This window comes from Chiloscyllium plagiosum, chromosome 26 (genome assembly GCF_004010195.1).
Source record: "Chiloscyllium plagiosum isolate BGI_BamShark_2017 chromosome 26, ASM401019v2, whole genome shotgun sequence".
In the NCBI taxonomy this organism is placed as follows: domain Eukaryota; kingdom Metazoa; phylum Chordata; class Chondrichthyes; order Orectolobiformes; family Hemiscylliidae; genus Chiloscyllium; species Chiloscyllium plagiosum.
In genome coordinates this window covers 43,171,736-43,190,261 of record NC_057735.1, presented here as the reverse complement: position 1 = coordinate 43,190,261, position 18,526 = coordinate 43,171,736, and the positions used below count along the sequence as shown (strand labels likewise).

The window sequence follows — 18,526 nt, the reverse complement described above, 5'->3', positions numbered from 1 at the left end:
TGGAGGGAAGTGAGGGTGGAGGTGTGGGCGCAAGTTTTGCATTTCTTGCAGTTGCAGGGGAAGGTGCCAGGAATGGAGGTTGGCTTGGTGGGGGGGTATGGACCTGACGAGAGAGTTGCGGGGGGAGTGGTCTTTCCAGAACATTGCTAGGGGAGGGGAGGGAAATATATCCTTGGTGGTGGGGTCTGTTTGGAGGTGGCGGAACTGACTTAGGATGTTACGATGTATCTGGAGGTTGGTGGGGTGTTAGGTGAGGACCAGTCAGGTTCTGTCCTGGTGGCGATTGAAGGGGCGGGGTTCAAGGGCGGAGGAGCAGGAAGAGCATCATGGAGAGGATCGTCAACCACGTCTGAGGGGAAATTGCGGTCTTTGAAGAAGGAGGCCATCTGGGTTGTTCGGTATTGGAATTAGTTCTCCTGGGAGCAGATGCGGCGGAGGCGAAGGAATTGGGAATATGGGATGGCGTTTTTACAGGGGCAGGGTGGGAGGAGGTGTAATCTAGGTAGCTGTGGGAGTCGGTCGGTTTATATTGAATGTCCGTGTTGAGTCGGTCGCCCGAGATAGAAATGGAGAGGTCTAGGAAGGGGAGGGAGGATTCTGAGACGGCCCAGGTAAATTTGAGGTCGGGGTGAAAGGTGTTAGTAAAGTGGATGAACTGTTCAACCTCCTCGTGGGAGCACAAGGTAGCGTTGTTTTGTCAATGCTGTGTCACTACATTAGTGGTGAGGGGCAACTCTGGACTGCCAACGCTTGACTGGATATAGAGCTGAGGATCAAAGACAATGCCAAAACAAGTGATGCCAGTATATCTGAATATCCCAGTGCTGATGAATGCATCCAGCTACAAGGAAGTGGCAGAATCAGGCTAGCATCAGATGGGAAGTGTGATCGAGGTGTGGTAGGTAGTCAGTGAGGTGAGTTTGAGTTCAGGGTTGGAGATAATTTGGAATGAAAGCTTTGAAGAAGCTCAATGAAAATGACGCTTTGCTAAAATATGGCAAGATTCAGCTCTTGGTCACATGATAAGGAAGGCCATTTGATCCATCTTAATTCTTCAATCCATCATGATCTACACCCCAGCTGCCTCCATTGCAGAATTTAATTGCTTCTTTAATAATTCTAGAATTTTCCCCTGAAGCATACTGAGAGTCTCATAGCAAAGAAGAGACAATACTAGTGTAAAGTTATATTTTCAGCCCTTTCATGCAGTCTAGGACTTTTATCTTCTTTCACATTGAAGCAATTAATTCAACTTCAGGCCCATTTATATGAAAGAGCACGTTGCTCAAAACCTACTTCGGGAATTCTCAGACAACGTTTTCATTCAGAATATTAAATAACTTCTGCTCATGTTCTTTCAAGTCTATTTGAATCTTTTATTTTTTTTTTAGCTTTCATTGATTGCCCTTTTATCCCTGAAGTTCTGACAGAATTTTTTACCTTTTATGTTTTCCATCTTCTCCTAAGGTTTCTTTCTAGATCATTCTCTTTCATCCTGAGAATGCCTGGAAAATATTTCATCTTGACAATGCCTGAAAAAACATTTCTGTCAAGAGTTTAGGACATGGAGTGGGGGGAGTGTGAAGATAATTCAGATAAATGTGGAGATTGGGGATTCGTTAACAGGGGAACACAGAGTTTGGTTGACTCCAGAGTTCTGATTGTGGAGGTAATTTTGTTACACTTGGGTAAACATTTATAAAGTGGTCTCACTGTTTGGTATCCTTCTTTGAATGTTAGGTGATGGTCCTGCAACAAGTCAAGCTGCCAGACTTGGTGGAACCTCATATGATGCAGCTTTGCTGTCGAGTGCAGAAACCTAATCGATGAGGGGTGGGTTCTGCTGCATATACTGTTAGTGGTGATCAAGTGTCACTGTGGGCAGTGCTGGTGCCTGTTGACAAGCTGCTGTAGCCAGTGATCTCATGGTCTCTCACTTGGTGTCCACATAACTTCACCATTTTACTCTGTAGTCGGCTAGGTTCTTCCAGGTTCAATGTTTGTGTATTCATGTCACACTGTCAAGTGGAGCTTTGGGTATCCCACTGAACTTCTGGCTCCAGCTACTTCCTTACTTCCTACAGAATATCCTTGGGAATGTATCTGTCTTCCGTCCTGCAGAAATGCCCCGAGAATCATATAGTACAGGAGAGGTCTTTTGACCAATCCAATCTGTACCCCAAAAAAGATACTACTACCTATACTAGTCCCACTTTTCCATACTAGGCCCAAAGCCTTCAATGTTACAACACTTAAGCTCTCATCCAAATACTTTTTTTAAAAAAGTTTTGATGTTTCCCATCTCAACTATCCTCTCAAGCAGTGCATTCTAGAACCCCCACCAACCTCTGGGTGAAAAGGTCTTTCCTTAAATTCCCTCTAACTCTCCTGCCTTTCACTTTAAAATTATACCCACCCCCACCCCAGTTACTGACACTTGACCACTGTCTGATGAACGGCCATGTATGTGGTAGTTTTATCTGTGAGAGACATTGCCATATTTGCAATGCTGTCCTTTAATAAGGTGCAGAGAATGAAGCACAGACAGTGGAGACAGGGTTTGCTGAGGCTCCTTTCTCAATAGCTGTGGGTCACCGATGTTTCACCGTCATACATCAAACTACTTGAAGCACAGTTGTCCTGGTCCTAACAGTCAGCCTGGATGTTATTCCAGGCACAGTTCATCACTCAGCAAAAGGTGGTAGCTGTTTTCCCCAGACATCTATCAGTGCTGCACTTAAAGACAGATTGTCTGTCATCACAGATCCAAGCTCACAGAGTTTGCTAACCACTATCAGTGAGGTGTTGTTTACTCTGACGAGGGCAGACATGTGACATCCTATGCATAGGAAAGACAACCCATGCTTCTTCGTAGCCGATATTCTGCCCCAGCCACAAGTACTATGCCATCTTCTTAGAGGAATTCGGTGGTAAACTGTGTTGTATTTTTATCTTCATTTTCTGTCTGTAGTTTGTAGAACTTGCTGTCTAACCTAATGTTGTCTGCACCGGTGGTTAAGAGCCAAATCAAAACAACAAGAAGTTAGGGTTATCCTGCTAAACTTTCATCTGGCAAAGTCTGAGACAGGAGCCAGTTTATAAGTTTATGCTGAATAACCCATTCAGCCAGCAAACAGACTGTCCCTTTGGGAAACTAAAATAATCAATCATTTTGGATGAAGGAAGCACCTCCGTAGCAAGCAGGGGAGGTATGGAAATTGGTGAATTCAATGTTCATGCCATGTGGTTGTAGGCTCCCGAGGCAGAAGATGGGGTGTTCTTCCTCCAGTTTGTGAGTGGCCTTGTGTAGGTGGTGGAGGATGCCCAGAACGGGTATGTACTCAGGGTAGTGGGAGGGGGGTTGAAATGGATGTCCACAGGAAGGTGGGGTTGGTTGGTGCATATGGACCAGAGATGTTCCTTGAACTGTACCACGAGTTTGCGTTCAATCTCTCTGATGTAGAGGATTGGCCGTAGCAACAACCTCTGTGGGTGTCCAAACCCAATTGGTTGTCGTGGTCCAAGTAGTAGCTCAGCACCTTCTCATGGCTTCAACCGATGGTGGTCACATCTCTGAAAAATTAAAGAATTACAATTGGAAGTGAGTTGCCTGAGCTTGGTTAATGAATTTTTGCAAAGTCTGTCTCCAGTAGGACTTAGGGGTGTGTGTGTGTGTGTGTGTTTGTCTGTCTGTCGTGTTGGGGATTGCAGGTCCATAAGTGGAAGTAGCAGAACTCAGTGACATGGCTCAAGCTGCACAGATTTCTCTGCAGGAGTATCATGGTTGGGAAGTAAAGGAAATTAACAGAGTGAATATCTGAAGCGCCCTGTTCCTGTTCAGGAGCTGACTGAAAATTCACTTCCTCTCCCAGGTAATTTCAATGACAACTTTACCTTTATTTGAGAATCTGAGATAACAATAGGCCCTGATAGAACTTCGAAATTCTAAAGTGGCTCAAGAACTGAGCCCCATCCAATCAGCAAGGGTTCATGGATTGGTCCAAGTGTGGTACTTTGTAGAGGCCCAACAGGAGGACCAATCTCCTTTGCTTCACTTACTCAGATTTACCTAATCTGAAATTCTCAGGAAAGCTTTACAGAACTGGAGAGCTGTCAATCTTGTTCAATGTCCTTTGAACTTGGGCAACTGAGTGTTCAGAAAAATCGGAATAGTTAATTTTTTTTTTGTGACTGCTTGGGCCTGGAGCTTTGGAAAATAAAATAATCAATCATTTTGGATGAAGGAAGCACCTCCGTAGCAAGCGAGATTTGAACCCAGAACCACCGAGCCAGAGGTGGCAGCACATCACTTAGCTTTTGTATACATTTTAAACCAATCTGTTTGCATAAGGTTATGACACAACTTCAGAGCAGGTAGGATTCGAACCTGGGTCTTCCAGTGTAGGCACTACTGCTGATCCAGTGAAGACCCATTTGGACATGTAATGATATACCTCCAGAGCAGGTAGGATTTGAACCAGACGTCTAGACCTGGGAGATGAGAACACTAGCACTATGCCATAATAACCCCTTAAATCAGAATGCTTACAACTGTCGTTAAATCTAAGCAGGGAGACCCCAATGGATTTGAAATCCATCGCCGTAACCACTTGAAAATGATTATTTTTAATCAAAATGCTCGGGCATGTTATGATATCTCTCTTTGTGACAGATCAAAATTCAACCCAGAGCTTTTGGACCCAAGGCAGAGGCATTACCACAATGCTATAAAAGCCCCCTTGTGCCCCTAACCTTTACTCAATTAATATCAGTTACTGTTAATCACAACTAAAGCATGCACATGTGCACACATAACTGATGTTTGATTTTGATTTGATTTGATCTGATTTATTATTGTCACATGTACCTAGGTACGGTAAAAAGTTTTGTTTTGCAGTACAGGCAGATCACACTATACGAAGTCTATAGGGAAATAGAGCAGAGCGAGGAATACAATGTTACGGCTGCAGAGAAGGTGCACAAAGATTGAGATCAACATTAAATTTGAAATTTGGGAGGTTCATTCTGAAGCCTAATATCAGCGGCGAAGAAGCTGTTCTTGACTCTGTTGTTACGTGTATTTAAGATTTTGTGTCTTATGTCCAATGGAAAAGGTTGGAAGAGATTGGAACTGGGGTGGGAGGAGTCTTTGATGATGTTGGGTGCCTTCCTAAGGCAGCAGGAAGTGTAGATGGAGTCAGTGGATGGAAGGTGATGGACTGGGCTGTGTTCACAACTCTCTATAGTTTCTGACAGTCCCCGCAGAGCAGTTGCTGTACCAAGCTGTGATACTTGGATAGAATTCCAGGTCCGGACACTAAATTCACAACATTTAGTACCAGTAACTTGTAACCACATTATTGACACATTTGATACAAACACTGCGATTAATGAGTAAAACGAAGCTTTCAGGGCAGACTTAACAAAGCTGAGGGGCTGCAGTTTGGGAAGGAGAAAGTGAGGTCTGCAGATGCTGGAGATCAAAGTTGAAACTTTATTGCTGGAACAGCACAGCAGGTCAGGCAGCATCCAGGGAACAGGAGATTCGACGTTTCGGGCACATTCCTGAAGAAGGGCCTGTGCCCGAAACGTCGAATCTCCTGTTCCCTGGATGCTGCCTGACCTGCTGTGCTGTTCCAGCAATAAAGTTTCAACTGCAGTTTGGGAAACCATCCAACTCAGTCTACTTCTGTTGAAGGGAAATTATGCCAATAGTGAAGAGGGTGAGCGCAAGTCTATTCCAACACAACTCAACATTACCATGTTACAATTGTAACATGCTATGCTTTTCCTTTCAGGTCATGTCAAATCGAATGTGGAAAATCTTACCAATGTGAATTAGGGCCTAGTGTGAAAAATAATTGCAATCACAGTTCTGTTCAGCTGATTACATGCTACACGCCTTGATTGGTCGTTCTTTCTCCCTATTCTAATATTCATGTTGCCAGCAGGGTCAATGATATATTGTTCTGTTAGTAGATATTCTCCTTGGGCTGTGGGCTTCTTAAAGGGACAGTGCAACCACCTCGCTGCTGAAATCCAAAGATAAAGAATTACAGCCAAATTCCAACTTGATTAATGCTATCTTCATCATTTTTAATTTGATTACGATGCTGCTTCTACAATGCGCAGGAAAGAAATTGAAAATAAAATAATGTGCATGGAATCTTAATAGATTTCCTGGAAAAATCCCACAGCGTTTCACATGAAATTGAATTCCTTTGAAGTTTAATGTTTGTAATTGATTTGCTACAATAAACTCTGCCCTCCATATTGTAATGAAGATCTACAAGTAATGGAGAAGTTGCAAATTGATATCAGAGCCAATTTTCTTTCCTTTTGTGGGCTGTGGATTTCACTAGCTAGTCCATAATTTATTGTCCTTAACATGGGTTTGCTTGCCAGTGCTATTTCAGAGAGCAGTTAAGAGTAACCACATTTGAAGTCAGAAGGTGGTCTTACTGGGTAAGGATGGCTGATTTCCTCCCCAAAAAATCACAGCGAGCCTGATGGATTTTTAAATTTAAAAAACCGATAGTTATCATGGTCATCATTACCGAAATTAACCTTCACTTCCAGGTTCGTTAACGGAATTTAAACTCCTCAGTTACAGTGTTATTTGGGTTTGAACTCATATGCCAGTGTGTTACAAAAACAGAAATTGCTGGGGAAACTCAGCAGGTTTCCACAGATGCTGTCTGACCTGCTGAGTTTCCCCAGCAATTTCTGTTTTTCTTTCAGATCTTCAGAATCTGCAGGTCTTTGTTTAATCCCAGAGTATTATCCTGCCCAAACTGATGACTAGTCAATTGTCATTCCTACTACACCATCATCTGTCCCTCATCTGGCCATCACCAGTAGAACCATCTGAGCTGCCTTGAATAGATGACTGCCACTAATCCTCCTTCTTGACATCAGTCTATATTACTAATGGGGGAATATAGCCATACAGTTACTGCGTAATACTTAATGGCTAGTTAATTACACCTACATCTTAGTTGCATAACCATCTCTTGTGAGACCTTAAATGTAAGCACATTTTTTTTCAGCCTTTGACCTGCTCTTGTAGTAAACGTGTTTATGTGGCTGATGCTGTTCATTTCTGGTCAATGATGGTTCTTTAGAATGTGATGGTAAGTCAGTAACAGCAATGCATCAAATAACAAGGGAATTTAGTTAGATTCTCTTTTGTTGGAGAGTGTTATGGACCAGGCCAGACCCCCGCAAAACATTTCAAGAAGAAGGCCCAGACCTTAACTTTTCTAGTTATTTTGAGCAGGTATAGGGTAGATATTCCAGGAACGATGCAGCTGGTCAAAACCCTTTGGTTTTAAACAAAACAGAATTTATTTACAGAGTACCAAATGAAACACAAACGAAAGAGAACAGAGTATAGAATAACTTAACCTATCGAACAGACTATCTCAACTTAATGGTGCTGTTCCAAAAGCCTGCAAATTCCCATAAACACCCCCTTGGCAAAAAGGTAACATCAGGTACAGGTTCTGACAGGAGAGAGAGAGAGACAGGGCAGAGAGATTTAACATGGTACCTCCTTCCACTGTGACTGTTTCTTTGGATTCCTCAGCTTAAACTGACCAGCAGCTCTGAACAGCCAGACGGCGAAAAACCAAAACAAACCACAAAAAAGGTGAGTTAGGAGAACTGGCCTCTCCCCTTTCATTGTACAAGTGTTTTTTTAAAGAAACTTGAAAACCATTTTCCTGAGGCAGTGCCTGTTAGTTACAATTAAATTGGCCCTAAAACCCACACAAACCAGACACATCAGAACCTCTGCCTTTATGACCCCTCTGAAAAGGAATCAAGGACAAAATAATCTTGTTAAAGGAGCAGCATTGTCACAAGATAGAGAGTGCCAGTTTTAAAGTTTTTGTGAAAGAAGCAAATTGTGAGGTAAGGAAAGGTGATTTTTCCACATAGTGAAATTCTAGGTTGTGGAATACACTGCCTGGAAGCGTGGGTGGAGGCCAGGTTGATTAAGGCATTCAAGGGCATTGGATGATTGCTAAAATAGAACTAACATGTGGGGTTCTGGAGAAAAGACAGGAGACTGGTACTATGTTAAGATGCCGAGAGACCAATACCGGCACATTGGTCTGCACCATAATACTTCCTGGTTCTGTCACATGACAGGATAGCTGGCTGCAGGATAGCCTTGTATTGTATCAACTTCCCATCAATTGGGGTGAAAGCAGAAGAAGCCTTTTATACAAAGGAGCATAAAGCTGTGGAATGTCACTAATTGAAGCTGAGACCATTTCTAGCTGGATGAAAGGGATCTAAAGACATACGGGGAGCTAAGCAAACTGCGGAGAATTTCATGGAGCAATTTGTTTTTGAGTTGTAATTCTGTGTAACTAGATGAAGGAGGTCCCAGATCCATACTGAACCCAGCCAGTGCTGCTGTTTTCACCAGAATAAATCCATACGATCAATAAAATGTGGTCAATAGCATCATTATGTTTTAGTATTAACTGGGACATAAACATGAGAAGGAGTAGACTATTTATCCCCTCAAACCTGCTCCACCATTCAATAATGGCTGATCTACTAATAGACTCAACTCTATTTTCCAGCCTTCCTCCTCCCCCTTATTTTGAAACTGTTCCCATTAGTCCCAGACTCTTCTATGAAGGAAAACATCGCCTCAGCATTCTCCCTGTCCAGCTCTCACAGAATCTCTGATATTTCAGTAGGGTGGCCTCTCATTTTTCTAAACTCCAATGAATCCAAACTCAACTTGCTCAACCTTTCTTCTTCAGGTTTATGGTCTGGACTTGATTAAAAAGAACATAAGAAATAGGAACAGGAGTAGGCCATCTGGCTTGGCAAGCCTTCTCCACCATTCAGTAAGATCACGGCTAATCTTCTCTGAGGTTCAGCTCCACAGTGTCCACCATCCTGACTGACCCTCTGAAAAAAGACAGCAGCAGCTCATTGTGAAAATGAGCAAAAGTTGGCACTGAACCACAGAGACTGGGAAAACCCTAAACTCAATAAGCTGCCTGTTGTTGTGGGGGAAAAAAGACCCCTCTTAAATGTATAGCACTAAGCAAGCAAAGACCTTTATTTGAGTACAGGCAAAGAAAAAGGTCTTGGTCATCAAAGAACACTTCAATGATACGGAGTGTGCAGCACATATTTATAGCTCATAATTTCCTGGTTTTACCACAATGTTTGGAATGGCCATTCATTATCAACCACAACATTACAGCCCATAATCTAATCAATAAACTGAATTATGCAAGCCCAGCAGATGTCCCTTGTTATCTCAGCTCTCGACCTGGATAACATATTTACTCAAGTTATGAAACTTAAAGCTTGTAGACTGCCCTTGGTCAAGCATCCCATCATGCTAAAAGGGGGTCCACCTAACTAAAGCACTTCTTTCAAAATTGTTAATTCAGTTAATATTAACTGTACTAATATTGACTATTCCATGTCCCTACTTCTCCTGTGCTGAATTATATGATAACATGAGTATTATAAATAACCTCAGCATCTTTGGATAATGGGGCAGGGACAATGACATCAAACATGGCCATAGTCTATGGGTTGTTGCAATGTATGGATCTACATTGTACTCAGATGTAATATATTCCATGGTAAAGTTATCGCTCATGCTATTCATGACTACAAATCAATTATTACTATTTGGGACATTAAACTAGCGCCAATTGTAGTGCACTCTTACTTTTCATCTTTTCATTATTGGTAGCCATGCCTTCAAGTGCTGAGACCCTAAGCTCTGGAATTCCTACCCTAAATCTTCCAAACTCTCTCCTTTTTTTTAAAGACCACATTTTAAAACTCCACCTTGAAGATGTTCAATGGTTCAGTCTCTGCTGAGCAGACCCGACATCTTTGATCCAGGGTTTAGGTTATTCCCCGCTAATATCTCCAGGAATGTCCAAATATCATTCACCTCATAAGGTTGGTCTGACGTGCATTGGATATTTAACCACGTGAAAGGTGTTGTGCACATTGGAATTTATTTTGTTACAACTAATATAACCTCCAGAGTGGCAGCGACAGGGTTATTGAATAGTCTTAAGGCAGAGGTAAAGAGGTTCTTGGACTAACAAGGGAACTGAGGGTATCAGGGTAGGCATGAAAATGGAGTTCAGATGATAATCTAAACAGCCATGATCTTCTTGAATAGTGGAAAACATTCAAGGGATCAGATAGTCTATTGCTGCTTGTAGGTTGTACGCTCATGTGGTGTATGTTAGAGTATACATTTTAAATGACAGGTATTAAAATGGGAGCTCCAGTTAAAAAAGGGAATATGGAAAATTTGCAAGGTCATCAAATTTTGGTACTTCCTGTTTGTAGACTGCCTGTACACTAGCCCAACTTCAGTAGAATAATGAAGCATGGGTTTTCGGTCACGATGGTGTTGGTTTCCTTCCAACAGATGACATCATCCTGTTGAAGTTAGGATGGGGTCAATTTCACAGAGTAAACCCCCTCCCCCACCCCGACAACACACAAATATAAAACAATTGAAATCATTAACTGAAGAGCAGTGAGAATCTTGGAAACCTGCAGGACAGAAAAAAGCTCTTCAGCCCATCACGTCCATGCTGGTCAGAAAACAACCACCTGATAATTCTAGAGAGATTGTGGAAGAGATTAGGGAATGAGAAGGTGAGGGAGGGTGTCTTCCAAAAAGCAACATTCAAGTTAATAAAGCAGAATAGTCACCTTCTTGGATCAGCAGGAATCCTCCAGTCCCACTCTTGTAGGAACCCCAGCAAACTGTTCAAACCTCCTGTTGACTCATTGCACACTCTTTGGGCAGCAATGGAGTTTCAATTGTCCAGGAGCTCTGCAGCCAGGAGAGATGGATACTGCAGCCTAGAAACCTAGATGGAGCCTTTTGAATGAAGAAGAGAATGCCTGTATATTAATGCAGTGTCCCCTATCTAGACAATTATTCTGGGCTTTACATAGACTCAATAGCATTTGCTTAAATTAGGTACAGGCCAACATGAAAATGAAGCTCTGTTTTGGGGCAGGATTTATCCATGTCAAAGTACGGGAAATTAAATTACGCTGGAAAAACGCCTCGTCACCGTGACAATGCGTGAGCAGGTTTGCCACCTACTGGCAGATCACAGCCATGTCTCTATCCTGTGTTCGAAGTACAAATTGGGTGAGTGCATTTTGAAAGGCCATCAGGAGAGCTGACAAATGAGCCCAAACACTGGAGTCCCTGCCGGCGTGGACATGGAGGTCCTCTCGAGCCTACCAAAATAGTCCTGGAATTGGTTGCTCTCAGGAGCCTGGGCTTTCGGTCATTACTGGCTCTATGCTTTGAAGAACCCCAGTGTTCTGTGTAGCTACAGAGGCGAAACTGGCCAGGACTTCGGCAGACAGCGCTACCTCTCCCTTTCTCTTTCACTGAAGCCCAGCACTGAAGACTGCTCCCCCAAATTCAAACAGTAAAGCCACCAACAAATTTGGATATGTCCATCTGTTCCAAATACAAGATAATTACTCCAAAATGGAGGGGGTTTTCAGAATCATCATGTTCATTGATAAATTACAAATGCACAACCAGTGGTTATGATACAGTTGGCTGCTGTTTAAATTGCAACTCTGATCCACTTCTTATATAGAATTCAATGAAGGGCGAGCATTGGCACATTAGTCTACTCGATGCCCTGTGATGTTAATACCAGTGACTCGGTATTTAAAGGGAATTTGGGGGCAGGGGATAATTTTTCATGTACATGTTGTCCTGGGAAACTTGCTCCTCACCTACAATAATCAGGCTCACCATTTTCAGATCGTGGAACCTGAGCAAGCGTTCCCACCCTGAAGGCATACTGCAAATCAACTTTGCAATATTTAAAATCCCAAAGCACTTCTTAGGTGTGTAAATCAGCCAAAAAATGACACCAAGCCAAAGAGAGTGATCTGAGGCCCAATAACTTCATGCATGGTTGAAAAGGTAGGTTTTAAACAGAGCCTTAGAGGAGGAGGTGGAGGGGCGGAAAGGAAAATCCGAAATTACTGCCTAGAAAGCTGAAGCATGGTCACCGTTAATGAGGTGAAGAAGGTGAGAGTTGCTCAGAAGGCCCTTGACCTGTGTATTAATGTAACCTGGCCTGTTCTGCATGACAACCAGTTTGAATGATTCCAAGTAAGAGATGGCTCCAAAGTTGCAGCTGTCATCTGCAATTGAATTGAGTTCAAAGTTTCAAAACAGTTATCATCACTTCAAGGACTCACTCAAGAGTCAGAACAGTGTGCACTCATGGTATATTCACACTCTTCCTTTGATTCATTGACACCTTGCTTCAAAATCGATGACTGTGTGAAGTTCCATACATCAACCTGCAGGCAGCAGTTCATCAAACGTTTCACCAATCAATCCTCGACAACTAATGATTGTCCACTAGCTGAAGTAATCTGTCACCTTCAACGTCTGGCGCTAGCTCTGAAGCAATGACTTTCTGAAGAGTATAAACATTTTCTATATTGCAACACACTGTGAGTAAAACTTTGGCACAGTGGTTGCAGTCTTGCTTCTGAATTCAAAGACGTAAGGCCATTCCAGAGGATTGAGCACGACGTTGAAGCTGTAACAGTTCAATGCAGAGGCAATGTGATAATGTTTGTTAATATTTTTGTATTACAGGTGACATATTTTGTCTTACTTGAACTGAGTAACCTTTTGTCTTTGCATATATTCTGAATAACATGTTTATGATGATTCATGTGATCACTCTTCTTGAACCACATTAGCTACATTTTTTTACCATGTCCATAATCTTTGAATTTCTCCCAATCCCCTCTCTTGGATCTACCTAATTTTCTCATGGTGACATGTGCATAGTTAGCATTTGAATTTGAGAAAAGTGAGCACACGCTCATTATGTACTTTCAGAGGAAGTGCATTCATGTAGCACCTTATCACATCTCAGGTCATTTTGAAGTGCTTCACAACTAATACATTTTTTTTGAGCTGTAATCACTATTGCTGAATACCCAAGTACAGTGGCTAATTTGCATATATCAAGGTCCCACAGACAAATACTGGCAGATAAGTAATTAATGAACCTCTGGACTTCAAAATGATATTTTATGCATGTGAGGTGGATGCAGGTATAGTTACAATGTTTAAAAGACATTTGGATAAGCACATGAATAGAAATATTTTGAGGGGATATGGGCTAAATGCAGGTAGGTGGGACTAGTTTAGTTTGGGAACATGGTTGGCATGGACTGATTGGACTGAAGGACTTGTTTCCATGCTGTATGACAATATGACTCTTCAGATTCTAAGTCCCATTCAATCAGTTTTAACTGATGCCAGAGATTATAAGATGTTCTTTTTTTATTTCTCTTCTTTCTGTCGATTTTATGTATCTCTTAATCCGTTGCTTCCTTGTCTCTCTTACGTTTTCTCTTTTTGATCTGATGTTCACCTAATTGTTCTCACTTACACTTCCTAGTTCAGAACCTGTGCAGCTCTTTAATGATTTTTCTACAGCAGTGTTTGCTTACAATGGCAACTGGTTCTCCTTGTTACTTCCCTATGTTACCACCTTCTTTTCTCTGGGGTTTCTGTCCTGTGTCCCCAACCTCACTGCTTAACTCCAGTTCAAACATGTGCATGTTTCCCTTAGGAAACAGAGTGCTGCATTTACACATGATTTCATGCCTAAAGTCTATGTGATGATGTTAGAGTTTGGAACCGTGCGCATGCACACTCCTGAATAAGCTCATGTGTGTAGTTGCTCACAGTCACCAGTATTCAGCAGGAAGATACGCCGTTGTATAATAAAACAGTCCCGCCTCAGGCGACTGACTGTGAGGAGTTTGCACATTCTCCCCGTGTCTGTGTGGGTTTCCTCCGAGTGCTCCGGTTTCCACCCACAGTCCAAAAATGTGCAGGTTAGGTGAATTGGCCATGCTAAATTGCCTGTAGTGTTAGGTGCAGGGGTAAATGTAAGGGAATGGGCCTGGGTGGGTTGCGATTCAGCAGGTCGGTGTGGACTTGTTGGGCCGAAGGGCCTGTTTCCACACTGTAAGTAATCTAATGTAAGTAATCTAATGAACTGCGCACATTAGAAATCTGAAAGGAAAGCAAAGATTGGTGGAGAAACTCAGCAGCTCTGGCTGCATCTTGGAAGAGAACCAGAATTAATGTTTCGAGTCCAGTGTCCTCTATTCTGAAATATTAACTCTGCTTTCTCTCCACAGGTGCAGCCAGACCTGCTGAGTTTCTCCAGCATTTTTTAATTTTTGTTTAAAATACATAGTTACTTTCCCTGATTACACAGGCCCCAAAAGCCCTGGAGAGAGCACCATGCTGCTTGATATCTTCCTAGTAGCAATTTGTTCAGCAAAAGTCCATAGAAGGGCCTGCTTTCTCTCCATGGGTACAGCCTGACCCGCTGTGATCTCCAGCGTTCTTGTTTTAGTTCAAAACTCCATAGAAGCTCTACAGGAAAATACACATTTACCAAAGAGCAGGCAGCCTTTTGTTTACCACTCACAGCAATATCTTTTGAGTATTGACCAAGACATCAGAGATTCTTGCATTTCTTCAGAATAATGTAAGCTCCCGTGGCACTATGTTTATTTCCATTTAAATTGCTGATACTAGTCAAGAAAGATGCTGGTATTTCCCTCTTTTGGTCATTGTTTGTTCTATCCTGACATTAGTGTTAACTTGTATATTCATCCATGTTTGTTTTCTCCTTCCACAGAGTCTCAGCTGCATCAAAACTCTCCTGAAAATGAAATACTCCCTGCCAAAGCCAAGGTTCTCCAGTATTTAATGGTCTCCAGTTTTAACCGAGAAGGGATCTACGTATAACTTTCATTTAATTGTGTTCTGGACTCATATGAGTCCAACAGATCACTCCAATGCATGCATGGCCTGTGATAGCAGACTTGGCTCTGATACTGCTGATAAGTTCCAGGCAAATAAGATGCATAACTGAGGCATTGGAAACTTTAGAAGGGGACATGCTTTAAGGCTTCTGCCACATGAAGGTAACCTGCATCCAATTGCATCTTGTAAGTGGATGTTGCTGGGCTGGACACACAACAGCATGGGCACTACCCTAAGTCCAGAAAGATGTGAGAATGAATCTGAACGTAACACTTATAATATTGAAGCTGGTACAATGCATTTGTCACCAGTACAGTACAGAGATTGTGCATTGTACTGGGTCAACTACAGCAATAACTTGTATTTATAAAATAACTTTAATTAAATGAAATGTACTTAGGCATTTGGCCCAAAGAAGCTGAAAGCATGGCCACCAATGGTGGAGAAATTAGAATCAGGAAGTTCATGGGGTCAGAATTAGATGAATGCTGATGTCCAGAGGGTTACAGAGAAGATTATAAATATAGAGAGGGGCCTCTATTGAGCACAGTGCACAGATATGGAATAGCAGGTCACATGGTGTGTACTTGACTATTAAGTAATTATACAGTGCATTTACATCTGAAACTGTGTGTACTTTGTTAGTCCATTGGGTCCTCTAAGTTGTATTTATGAAAAGACAAACATTACATTATTGCATTAACACAGTCTATCTATTAACTGTTTTCTTATAAATGTGATGCAGAAACTGAGGCTAACAGGATACATATGAATCCCCAGTACATGAATACCCAGAGATGTGTTAGTATCAGGAACTGAAGGTTCACTGTTCTCCTGCAGTTTACTAAGTTCATGTACATAAATCACGTACTCACACTGAAAGCCACATTTTCAGACTTACAGGGCTTCAATTTTCTTATTCACTGCACATCCTTGTAATCAGCTCGAATCTTGTCAACACATGAAATGTAAAACCAGTGCAGGGGATATGCAGTATAAAAACACTGCAAATGCAAAATGTACTGAATAATTAGTTAACATTTATTTTTCTCATGATTAACTCCAAAGGTTAATCCATTCTATAACAAGAGCAGTTGAAAGCTCAGTGCTAATGACACAAAAAATACATAGATGAACAACCAAAGGAAGCAAAAAAGCTCAAACATTATCACGTTACCAGCAATTTCTTTGATATATGAAAACAATTTGGATCATTTCAGATTGCTTAACTGTGAAATATTGAGTCACATGTCAGTATAATTCATTCTTAAAGCTACTGTTCTATCAGCCTAGCTTGTCTTCCTGAACTGTGCGTTTAGAAACACTCTAAGAGTGTCCTGGAGTCTTCCTTTATGCATAAGTCATATAACAGCACAGAAAGAGGCCTTTCCATCCATCAGTTCTTTGACAGATTAATCAAAATACATGCTTTAAACATAACTATCATTAGTTACAATAACAATGAAACTGGAAGAAAAAAAGATTTGTTCAGATTGTGTGGGAGGAACTAGGAGATGATGTGATGAAACTTTGAGGAATGTATAAAGCATCCATAAATCTCTTCATGTGAAATGGTTCTATTCCATTCACCTGCCTTCAGATTTTCATTGCTGTTGCTCTAACAAATGTTGGGAATTTCTTGGCTGTCCTCAGTATGGATTTGGGAGAGAAGATGAATTCAGTGAGCTCACACATGCCAAAGCCTGAATTTTCATTATTTTAGTTGCAAGTGCAGAGTTGAAAAAGTTACAAATTTCAAAATTGCTCTGGACTGTCAGATTTTGGTTCAGGGCACCTGGGGGAAGGGTTATTGCTGGTGCTAGGGATGGCACCCCAGCAAGAGTTTGGAGGCAATCTGTTATTGTGTGTAGAAATAGGTTGTCTGAAATGCCAGCTTCAGTGCTTCAATAGTTTGTCCCTGCATTAAAAAAACAATAAAATATTCTTCCAGCTCTCACCTGTCACATAATCCCTATGTCCCACCCATGCCACCTAATGTTTCCCACCCACTTCCATGGCTTTCATGACCTCCTTGCTTGCCCATAGCCCTTTAGCCTACCGTATCTCTTCATATTTCCGTGCCAACTTAGTACTATCTCCTGCCAACCTAGGACCTCCCCAGGCAACACCCTTTGTACCCACTATGCCAACTCACCACATATTCAATATGGGCAGACTACCGCACCCATGCTGAACTTAAATAGTTTTTAAAGTTCTTGAGTGTTAATCGTGAATTTACCATTTAGGAAGCACTCCCATTGAACAAAAAGCATTTACTACAGTTGACTTCATTCAGTTACTTAATTCAGTAAGCTTGACAGTTCTTCTGACAACTTGACAGTTCTTCTGACAACTTGACAGTTCCCTTGACAGGTTGACATTCCAATGAATTTCATAGTTTCTTTGACAACTTGACAGTTCTTTTGATAGGGCGAAAGTGAGTACTGCAGATGCTGGAGATTAGAGTTAAGAGTGTGGTGGTGGAAAAGCATAGAAGGTCAGGCAGCATTCCAGGAGCACGAAAATTAACCTTTCAGGCAAAAGCCCTTCATCAGAAAAGTTCTTTTGACAGTTTGACAGTTTCAATGAATTTATTCAGTTCTCATGCACATTGATGTCTACCTTTAATAATCTCCAAAAACGTGTGATGTCTCCCAAAGAATGCCATGCCTCTCCCAAAGAGCATCTTACTTCCTCAAAGACACCCCACGGGCATCCTCAAGAGTAACCAAAGTGTCTCCAAAGATCTCTAGCAATGTTAGATCTTGTCTTGAAAAGTGAAAAGCCTAGAAGTTTTGTTTTGGACAGGCACATGTACCTGTAGCAGTGCAATGGAAATACTCAGTCTTAGAGTGTCAGTGCAATCCTCCAGGAGTTGTTGCACTGTAGCTGAAAAAACTAATTGAATATTAAGGATTGGTCCTAACTTGCTGTCCATAATAAATATTATGTAAATTCATGCTGCATTACTTATCCAAGTTGAACAGTAAGGAAGATTCAGTATATAATGCAGTATGGAAGAACAGAAGTTCCAACACAGTGATCTTTCTTCCACCAGTATTAAACTTATAATACACTAACGTAAAAGCTTAGCTCAAACGAATGAAGTTTCTCACAATGTACAATGTTGTATTATGGCATAGACTGTGGATCAGTCAGGCCTGTACCTTTAAACCTGAGACTTGGCATCACAACATATGATGTTCTAGTATAAAGATACATACCTCATCTATCGTCATTCTTTCTGTAATGGAATCAGTGCAGTGTCTTTACACAGTCAGCAATGTGTACAGTAAGCCTAGTAAGCATAGAATCCAGATTCTGTGCGTAAATCTGTGATATTGTGACCGTTAATAAACATAAAGACATGACATGACATGGTATGTGCATGTATGCTAAAATGTTAAAAAAATGACAAAGCACATCAGAAAACCATTTTGCTGATTGATCTTGAAAATCTCCAAAAACAAAATTGAGAATGCCAAGTTCTCAATTTTGCTCATTAAAGAATAGTCAGTACACCTTGAGTTCAATAAGGATGATGGGCTATGATTCCAGAGCTTTTCCCTTTATTTGTGTCCTCATTATTTACACATGGGTTTGATTTTAAAACAGGACTTGAGACACTCTGGAACAATAAAATTGAGAGTA

At 41.5% G+C, this 18,526-nt stretch overlaps 1 protein-coding gene across 2 annotated transcripts in view; it reads left to right on the top strand.

The window, feature by feature from the left end:
• LOC122563295 (ras association domain-containing protein 8-like) overlaps positions 1 to 18,260 on the top strand; it is an 85,562-nt gene extending 67,302 nt beyond the window's left edge. The window contains exon 5 of one of the 2 annotated variants that reach the window (XM_043716998.1): positions 14,748 to 18,260. In XM_043716998.1, coding sequence (XP_043572933.1) covers positions 14,748 to 14,857 — 110 coding nt within the window. In that variant the 3' untranslated portion in view covers positions 14,858 to 18,260. The remainder of the gene's footprint in view (positions 1 to 14,747) is intronic. The other variant, XM_043716997.1, reaches the window with a different exon arrangement.
• Positions 18,261 to 18,526: the final 266 nt, after the last annotated feature.